General features: G+C 45.3%; 1 protein-coding gene across 1 annotated transcript; it reads left to right on the top strand.

Moving 5' to 3' along the window:
• Positions 1-1305: 1305 nt before the first annotated feature.
• On the top strand, positions 1306-9991 carry LOC144257892 (keratin, type I cytoskeletal 19-like). Its single transcript, XM_077806119.1, has 8 exons — positions 1306-1731; positions 4217-4299; positions 5891-6047; positions 6322-6483; positions 6611-6736; positions 6897-7117; positions 8329-8357; positions 9929-9991. Coding segments are annotated over exons 1-7 (1176 nt in total). The 3' UTR covers positions 8330-8357; positions 9929-9991.
• Positions 9992-10664: the final 673 nt, after the last annotated feature.

The raw sequence follows: 10664 nt of genomic DNA, 5'->3' as shown, positions 1-10664 counted from the left end.
GACTGCCCCCCAACCCCTATCCATCCCCCCCCGACAGGCCCCCCGGGACTCCCACGCCCTATCCAACCCCCGCTGTTCTCCGACCCCGACTGCCCCAGAACCTCAGCCCCATCCAGCTACTCCCTGTCCCCTGACTGCCCCCGGGACCCCCTACCCAACCCCCCCACAGCCGCGTGGGCGCAGCCGCCGCCCCCTTACCATGCCACTCAGAGTGGCAGGAGCTCGCAGCCCCGCTGCCCGTGCGGCGGCATCACTGCAAGGGAGGGGGGACAGAGGGAGAGGGGCCAGGGGCTAGCCTCCCCAGCTGGGAGCTCAGGGGCTGGGCAGGATGGTCCCGCGGGCCAGATGTGGCCCACAGGCCATAGTTTGACCACCTCTGTTGTAGAATCTCCATCACTGGAGATTTTTAAGAGCAGGTTAGACAAACACCTGTCAGGGATGGTCTAGATAATACTGACTCCTGCCATGAGTGCGGGGGACTGGACTAGAGACTTCTTGAGGCCTCTTCCAGTCTTACGATTCTATGAATTAGGGCTAGGGAAAAAAAATCAAACCATGGCCCACTGAAAGAGACTGTCATATTATGAAAAGAAACAGATATTTTCATGTAATTTCTACCATCAAACCCTTTGTCCTGCTGTACTCCTAGAAGGAACTGAGAGCAAAGAACCAGTGTTTGAGAAATTTTTCTTTTGAAAGAAGAATTTTATGGGAGAAGTAATGAAAAAGTTGGGTAAGTGTGGGAATTTATTTTTCCAAAGGTCTCTCCTCACAGTGCTGTTTGTCATCTGGGTTCCCTCTATACAAGGCTCTATTAACAGCTACTCACTGCATTACTATGTGTTATAAACCTTCTTTTGAAATTACCTAAGGAAAGTCTTCACAATGGAGGCACTGTACAGTGCAGAAGGGGTGTGTGCTTAAGGGTCTTTTGTTTCAGTATAAGTAAATTATAATTCTAGAGTCACAAATGTCTCTTTGAGCAGAGAGCCACATACTATGAATCACACCTTTTGTCTGAAGAGGAAGAGAAGGGAGAAAAAAAAGAGATCTGGTATGTCTGAAAGTATTTGGCAAAGAAACACAGCCCACTTTATATCGACTGACCAATAAGAAGAATTTCAGTGTTGGCAAAAGGCTTACGGCTGGTGAATTCCACAGGGCTTACATATCATGTTCTATGGACAACTCCCATTGTCACAGGCATAAAAGACGCCAGGTGGGAGAAAGAATCTTTCACTCCTGCTTCAAGAGCACAAACTGTGTGAACTGTGCTTAGAGTTCAATCCTTGCTATCTACTCACCATGTCCACTTACAGCTTGAAGCAAATAACTTCTTCTGGGTTAGGTAATATTAGTGGTTCCTCAGGCGGTCGGGCTGTTGGTTCCTTCAGGGCTTCAAGTATACATGGAGGATTTGGTGACAGGGGTATTTCTGTTTCTACTGCTCGGTTTGTCTCTTCTGGGGTAGGAGGTGGCCTTGGGGGTGGATATGGTGGTAGTTTGTACGGTGGCTTTGGTGGTGGTGATGGCCTCCTTTCTGGAAATGAAAAGACAACTATGCAGAACCTGAATGACCGCCTGGCATCCTACCTGGACAAAGTACGTGCTCTGGAGGAGGCAAATTCTGAGCTAGAAATTAAAATCCGAGACTGGTACCAGAGACAAGGACCAGGGCCAGCCTCTGATTACAGCCCATATTACAAGACTATTGAAGATCTTCGAGACAAGGTAGGTATTAAAGTTTGTTAAAAAGCATCTAAGGATAGACCCAAATGTTTGTTAAAACAGCATTTATATCATGTGGCTATTATTAGCAGATGGAAGGAAAATGTTATTATCTGTAAATAATTATAACTGTTTTATTATGTGGTGTCCACTAACAATGAAAGACAAATTCAGCCTCAATTACATTTCTGAAATTTAATAAGAAATGAAAAGAAAAGCCTCAGTAGAAAACCAGCCAAAAGAAATGGTGGATTATGGGAGAGTAGAAGGGTGATGTGAGTATGTAGTGAATCAGAAGGGATGGACAATGACAATGCCCAGTATGAAATGTATCTGTTATAAAACTGTTAGCTAAGAAAATGTGCACAAGTGACACCTTTAATAGTCAATGGTGAAATGATTTGAGGGCCCCACTAACTCCCACAACCCCACAACTACTCGATGCCCCTGAAAAGAGTAGTAAAGTCCTTACATTTTTCTCAATTAATTCTGCACAATTACTGTACCAAATTTAGCCTTGATGTAAGTGGATGCAACTGCTACTGTAGTCAATGAGAGTTGTATCAATTTGGTTTTGGAATGAATTTGGCATCTCAAAAAAAAGTCACCCTTCAGTTTAAATCTTGTCAGACTACTGTAGGTATCTGTCTATCTCTGCAGTCACCTACCAATCGTACACGTTTGTTTAAGCCTCTGGAGAGCCAGTATGTGCACTGCTTTAGCAGTTATCAGAGAAGATGACTAATCTCTGAGTTGATATTAACAGTTAAAATAAGAACTGATCAAATATAGGGGTTTGCAAATGTGAACTGAAGCACTTCAGAATTTTACCACATGAAACTGAGATTTTTTAAACCTTTTTTATTTCGCCTTCTGAGCTTGAACTTTGAAGAAGAAAGTGTTTAAATATGTTTCTTAAAGAAAAAAGAAACAGCCAACATTAACTAAATTAAGTGCATACAAATTATATATAAATACAGGATTTATTGTGCCTCAGCAAATCCATTAGTGCACAATAAGTTTGTTTAAGGGTGGTACACACCTTAGAAGACATACATGATTGCTGACTGAACTATGTAAACACAGCCTCATGAGAAAACCTAAAGTTTATTTTTCAGATCTTAGTGTGGTTCATGACCCCACCCACACAGTTTCCTTTCCCTTGGGCTTACCTCGCTCACACTGTACTGATTTCAGAAATGAACCTCCGAAAAAGAAGAGCTGGAATTAGATTCCCTCATTTGAAATCTCCTGGGCTCTTGCTCTTTATTCCCAACTCATGAGAGTGAGCAGCTCCCACTGTGTTTTCCAGATGACCTATTGATTTCTGATAGTCATAGAATTTTAGGCCACAAGAGACTACCAGATCATCTAGTCTGACCTTCCGTAAACCACAGGCCACCAACACCACCCAAAATCCACACACTAAACTCAACCATCAAAATTAGAGCAAAGTATTACAGCCCAAAAGAGACCAGACTATTGTGTGCTACAGGCAGAGAACTGGATAGACCAATGCCCAAGGCCCTGCAATAGCAGGGAAATGATGAAGTGAGATATATCCAGATAATCCTGGCAAGTGACCTGCATCCACACACTGCAGAGGAAGGTGAAACCCCGCCAAGGTCCCCACCAATCTGACCTGGGGGGAAATTCTTTCCTGGTTCCACATAAGGTGGCTCATAAAAGTAAATTTGTCAGGTAAGGTACACAGGGAAGAAGTTTTAAGTAAACAAAACTCTCTGTGTGGCCGTTTATGGTGTGTTACAGGAATCACTCAGCATTCTGGAGCTGGGGAACCTGTTGTATGATTAGGCTAGGAGATAAAATGCATTCAAACTCTATTCAAATGTGATATAGAACTGTCATGTAGTATTATATTGTATTCCATTACAGAGTTATATACAAAGGCATAATTTGTTTTTATTTATATAAAAGTAATATGAACCCCCAAATCTCTGGTCAGGGCTAACACAGATAAAAGCCTCCTGAGCAGAATTTCTGGCCAGAAAGACTCAGCAGACTTCCTTTGCTCAGCACCTCTGTCTCCTTGTGGCTCTTTAATATGGTGGTAGGAATTCAGTCAGTGGAATTCAGTGAGCCTGCCCAGAGAAGGAGTCATTTCCTGATCTACATGCTACATCTCAGAAACTGATGGGTAGATCCTTAATGGCAGGTCACACAAAGAAAGGGGCAAATCCATTCCTGATGTAGCTCCACAGCCTTGAGAGAAGTTACATCAGAGATTAATTTTGTCCAGTATGTTAACTGAAGACCCTACTGCCCTTGATCAAAGAGAGACAGGCCTACTTTAGGACTAAAACAAAAAGAGCTGAAATGTCAGTTACTCAACTTTAAGGCCCCGCATAGTTTCGTTAGAATTTCACCAGAATTTGTTATGTCTTTTATCCCGGATTGTAATGAATGGAGGCATACGGTTATTTCAGCCCAGACTGTGATTCACTCTGTGCCACTTGGCTTTTTCCAGATTCTTGCTGCCACCATTGACAACTCCAAGATTGTTTTGCAAATTGATAATGCCAGGCTGGCTGCTGATGACTTCAAAACCAAGTGAGTACATTCCTCTAAGGCAAGGAGATACTGACAGTCAGGTTGTCAGGCGTCTGATTTTTGACTGGAACGCCCAGTCAAAAAGGGACCCTGGTGGCTCTGGTCAGCACTGCAACAGGGCCATTAAAAGTACAGTTGGTGGCACAGCAGGGGCCCGGGGCTAAGGCAGGCTCCCTGCCTGCCCTAGCTTCCCTCATCTCCCAGAAGCGGCCACCAGGTCCCTGCGGCCCCTAGGCTCATGGACGGCCAGGAAGGCTCCACATGCTGTCCCCGCCCCAAGGGCCGGCTCTGCAGCTCTCATTGGCCAGGAACTATGACCAATGGGAGCTGCAGGGGTGGTGCCTGCAGGCATGAGGGCAGCGCTCGGAGCCTCCCTGGCCACCCATGCATTTAGGGGCTGCAGGGACCTGGCAGCTGATTCCTGGGAGCCGTGGTAAGTGCCGCGGGGACCCTGCACCCCGAGCCCCCTGCCCCAGCCTGGAGTCCCCTCCCACACCCAAACTCCCTCCCGGAACCCGCACCTCCCCAACACCCTGCCCCGCGCCCTCCTGCACCCCAAACCCTTCATCCCCGGCCCCACCCCACAGCCCACACCTGCAGCCGGAGCCCTCACCCCAACTCCCCATACCCCAGCCCCCTGCCCCAGCCCAGAGCCCTCTCCCACACCCTGAACCCCTAATTTCTGGCCCCACTCAGAGCCCACACCCCCAGCCCAGAACCCATACCCCCCACACCCCAAACCCCTTATCCCCAGCCCCACCCAGAGCCCACACCCCCAGATGGAGCCGTCACCCCCCTCCTGCACCTCAATCCCCTGCCCAAGCCTGGTAAAAGTGAGTGATGGTGGGGGAGATCAAGTGATGAAGGGAGGGGGGATGGAGCAAATGGGGGTGGGGCCTCGGAGAAGGGGCGGAGCTGGGGTGTTTGGTTTTTTGTGATTAGAAAGCCTGCAACCCTAACTGAAAGGCAGGCAGATATTCATGTCATTATCATTTGGAAAAGCAAAAGGAATGTCACTTGAGCCATGCATTAAAACTAGACAATAAAAATATGGTCTGAAAATGGATATAGTCAGCATATAATATGGGTTTCACAACGTACCTGGCTTAATCAACCAACCATAATGGGTTGGGTGGACCTCCTCCTCTATGTTAGCAGACCGTCTATAAAGATCATGACACAATTCAGCAAAGTTAATAACGGCCACAATAACGAGGGTGCCGAGAACGATTCTGCAGAGCCATATAAGCGTGAGAAAAATTGTAGTATAGCATCCTACAATGTAAATTTATAGAGTGTAGCGGGAAGATCACACAACATCTTCCTGCACAGCGTCTTGCTCTGTTAAAGTAATAACATTAAATTCCACACATTAAATTCGACTCGTGCGGTACATGTCACGTAAGTTATACTGCTCATATAAACCACATATAAACCTATGTGCAAAATATTGGGATAGATTCATTATTACAAATATAGGGCTTTTTTATATGATGAAGAAAACTAAAGTCAAAGTCAAATGGTAATAAATACTATTTGCCCCTTGTTCTAGATTTAAATAACTCTTGGTTTTGTTCTGCTTTTTTTGAAGGTATGAAACAGAGCAGGCCCTGCGCATGAGTGTTGAGGCTGACATCAATGGCCTGAAGAGAGTCCTGGATGAGCTGACCCTAGCCAGAACTGACCTGGAGATGCAGATAGAAAGCCTGAAGGAGGAGCTGGCTTACCTAAAGAAGAACCATGAGGAGGTATAAAACCCAAAGCACACATGTGAAAATAGCAGTAGGAAAAAGATGACTGATATGTAGGAGGGAATCTGGAATTTCTCAGTTATGCTGGGCTTTCTAGTAGAATATAAAAAGCCTCTTTATAGATTGGGTAAATAAAGCCCACCTGCAAATATTTGAGAACGGTCAATCAGAGGTTAGCCCTTGAGGAGAGTGGGTGAACTCAAGAGAGAATAGTAGTGTCTTTAACTCATGCTTGTGTCTTCTTGTGTTTTTCTCTGCAACGTTACTATAGGAAATGAAAGCCCTGGGTGGTCAAACAGGAGGGCAAGTCAGTGTTGAGGTTGACTCTGCTCCAGGTATTGATCTGACCAAGATCCTGGCTGACATGAGAGACCAGTATGAAGTCATGGCTGAGAAGAACAGGAAGGATGCTGAAACTTGGTTCAACAGCAAGGTAAAAAAATAAAACAATACAAGACAGAAGAAAATAATTTCAAACCTCTTGTAGGAAAGAGCTCCTACAGCCTTTCATGATCTTCAGAAAACTGCACTCAATTTTTCAAATGTTTTCTCCACTTCAGATTGAAGAGCTGAACCAAGAAGTAGCCATCAATACTGAACAGCTGCAGACCAGCAAGACTGAAATCACAGATCTGAGACGCACCCTCCAAGGCCTGGAGATAGAACTTCAGTCCCAGCTTAGCATGGTATGTGGCAATTTCTCCCAAGATTTGCACTTTACAAATCCATGCTAGGACAGGTATAGTGATAAGTGACCCCTAATCGAGGGTGTTTCCTTTCTGAAGAACAATCCTGTATTTGGTGACAGACTTTGAATTATTTTTCTTCCAACTTCTTTATTCTCAGAAAGCTGCCTTGGAAGGCACCTTGGCAGACACTGAGAATCGCTTTGGTGTCCAGCTGGCACAGATCCAGCACCTGATTGGAAACATCGAGGCACAGCTGACCGACCTTCGAGCTGATATGGAGCGGCAGAATAGTGACTACAAGATACTCATGGACATCAAGACCCGGCTGGAGCAGGAGATTGCCACTTACCGCCAGCTGCTGGAAGGCCATGACTCCTAGTATGTAACTATACTCACTGCAAAAGACATTTGAAGGTTGTTAGACTATCATGATATTCCTGTGGTAACTCTGCACCACAGTATATTCAATTTAAAATACACTTGGAGACTCTAAAATGTCCAGTGAACGACGTTTGCAGGATACATGACAAATCTGCAAATGTCAGTGATCCTACCTATGTTGTGCAGATGGGAATTATTATTTTGCATCATATATATCTACATCATGGGTTCTCAAACTGGGGGTGGGGACACCTCAGGGGGTCACAAGGTTATTCCATGGGGGGTCGCGAGCTGTCAGCCTCCACCCCCAAACCCTGCTTTGCCGCCAGCATTTATAATGGTGTTAAATATATAAAAAGTGTTTTTAATTTATAAGGGGGGGGTCACACGCAAAGGCGTGCTATGTAAAAGGGGTCACCAGTACAAAAGTTTGAGAACCACTGATCTACATAAATTATTATTTTTATAATTTATTAATTATTACTAGTTAATTTATTATTTGTTTCCAGTAATGTCTACATTGTGCTAGTTGCTTTCTAAAAATAAAAGAAGGCACAATCTCTGCCCCAAAGAGTTTCAAAACTAAATGACAAAATGACAAAGGGTAGAGGAAAAAAGTGGAACATATAAGTAAAGTAATCAAGGTGATTATTAGTTACACAATGTCTGAATAACACAATGTTGTTAGTGTTGTTTTATAAAACAAATAGATTATCTCCAAATATCCACAGCTGGTTCTTTTCTTGTAGGCATCATGGTAGAAGTGAATCTTGAGGAGGGATTTGAATGCAGACTCAGTTATATAGCTAATTTCAAACAGCAGTATAACTTCACCCTGGACTTGGTGCCATAGCCTTTTCTCAGTTCATGTGTGGGACCAAAGGGAAAACATTCCTCATATTTTGGAACATGAAAAACCATTTGGGGTTGGACAGATTCTTAAATTTCTCATATTTAATTTATTTCCTTAGTTCCAGAATCCTCTTTGCCACTTCTGTCCTTTTCTGATACATCTTCTATAGTTTCCTCTTCCCTGAGCGAAGGAGCAGAAGAGTCAGTACAGGAGCCAACAAGGAGCTAACGCTTTCTTTCCTGATGCTGAAAAGGGTGCCTGATAGACAGACTTTACTTTTTCATATCTTCCTCTCATCCAGCACTTGATATTTGTTATCGTTCTTTGCTATAATTATTTTCTCTTTGTGCCACAGGATGTTTTGGACCCTTTATGGAACTGCTGGTAAGGATTCTCTTTCTTTATGGGAACCTATAAAAGGCAGAGTATTTTTATTTTAATAAAAGAAGAATCTATTGATGAGTGGTATCCATCTTGCTGTCTATGCCACGCATCCGGTCTTCAACCAGAACGCCCAGTCGAAAAGGGACCCTGGCAGCTCCAATCAGTATTGCTGACCAGGCCGTTAAAGGCCCGGTCAGCGGTGCAGCAGGACTAAGGCAGACTCCTTGCCTGCCCTGATTCCGTGTGGCTCCCAGAATCGTCCACCACCATCCTTGTGGCCCCTAGGCACAGGAGTGGCCAAGGAGGCTCCATGCCCTGTCCTTGCCCTGAGAGCCAGCTCCGCAGCTCCCATTGGCCTGGAACCATTGGCCAATGGGAGCTGCGAGGGCGGCACCTGCAGGCAAGGGCTGCACGCAAAGTTTCCCTGGCCACCCCTGTGCGTAGGGGCCACCCCTGTGCGTAGGGGCCACAGGGACATGCTGGCCACTTCAGGGAGCAGCTTGAGGTAAGTGTTGCCTATAGCCCGCACCCCCTCCCACACCCCAACCCCCTGCCCCAGCCTTGAGCCCCCTCCTGCATCCAAACTCCCTCCTAGAGCCTGCACCCCACACCACCTCTAGGGTTGCCAACTTTCTAATAGCACAAAACCGAACATCCCTGCCATGCCCCTGCCCCACCCTCATCCCCAGCCTCATCCCAGTGCCCGCACCCCCAGCCAGAGCCCTCACCCCTCCTGCACTCCAACCCCCTGCCCCAGCCCAGAGCCCCCTCCCACACTCTGAACCCCTTAGCCCCACACCCCAGCCCGGAGCCCCCTCCTACACCCCAAATCCCTCATTTCTGGCCCCACCACAGAGCCTGCAACCCCAGCTGGAACCCCCACCCCCTCCACCACCCCAAACCCCTGCCCCAGCCCAGTGAAAATGAGCGAGTGAATGAGGGTGGGGGAGAGTGAGTGACGGAGGGAGGGGCAATGGAGTGAGTGGGGAGGGGGGCCTCAGAAAAGGGGGGGCAGGGGTGGGGTCTCAGGGAAGGGGCATGGCAGGGGGCAGGGCAAGAGTGTTTGGTTTTCTGCAATCAGAAAGTTGGCAACCCTACATTGCTCCCTGTCATTGATAGAATTCAAACAAAGAATGCCATTCAGTCTAGTTAGAAATTTTTAACAAATTACAGCTCCTTGCTAGGGATCTTTATATAGTCACAGCAAGATACTAAAGACGAGGAAAAGTATCTAAGACTATAGCACAATAAATGGCTATATAAATGGCCAATCACATAGTCATTCCTATGGGTGAGAGGACTATGAAGAAATTCAAGACTGAGCAGTTCAGAACTATTATGCACACATTTAAGGAGAATTTGCTGTGAATGTTCTTGGGTCCGCAGTATCTTGCAAAATACTGTAGAAGTGACACAGGCTTCTACTTTAATGTTATTTCAAAGAAAAGTTCTGAGAGGGAGGATTGAGAGTTGAGGTTGGAGCTAAACTTTTCTCTCCTCCTGCTGAAGCTGTTTTCACATGTGTAACATGCTAGAATAATCACTGTTCTTTACCTCCTTATTTACTGCAGGCTCTCAAAGCAGCAGCAAAAGAGACAAGGTGGCCGATGGAAAGAACTACTGAAGAGACTCAGACTATCTTGCTCTCCAAGAATAAAAGCACTAGACAACCAGGAATCAGTACCGAAGGGTGCCATCACAAACAGACAGTAGTGCTTTGAGATATTCACTTATAAGAAATTCTAGACCACACAATGTTCAAGGTAGAATAGGCCATTTATTAGTGATACATTTATGAACTGGGTTAGCTGTTCTTGCATTTCCAGTTCTCTTTTACTACTATTTTTGCTGTTTCTACTGTCTAATAAAATCATCTGATTTATGCAAACATCACTTCTGTCTGGTTATTGTGATATACCAAACAGATATTATTATGAATAGCAATGGCTGCGGCCAACTGAAAAGGACTATTAATGAATTCCAAAGTACTCTTGGTAAAAACATGGTGAGTGGGAACCAGTATTCATGGGTGGAAGAATAAAGCATCTCAGAATGGAGTGAGATCCAATAGAAACTTATAGGATCCCTCAAGATGGAAAGTTATGTAAGGTTTTTTCATGCAATATATATTTGAACACATTTATCCCCAAACTAAAAGATAAACCTCTACTCCATACCCCGTTAAGTGGCAAATGCATACCCAATCCACATCTAATCGCAACAAACCTTCGGTCTCTGAATACTTACAACAACATAACTGTGCCAATGTAAAAGGCCTGACCCTATCCTACAACATACTGAGCATCT

This window comes from Eretmochelys imbricata, chromosome 27, assembly GCF_965152235.1.
Source record: "Eretmochelys imbricata isolate rEreImb1 chromosome 27, rEreImb1.hap1, whole genome shotgun sequence".
NCBI classification, from domain to species: domain Eukaryota; kingdom Metazoa; phylum Chordata; order Testudines; family Cheloniidae; genus Eretmochelys; species Eretmochelys imbricata.
This window is presented reverse-complemented; position numbering and strand designations above follow the sequence as displayed.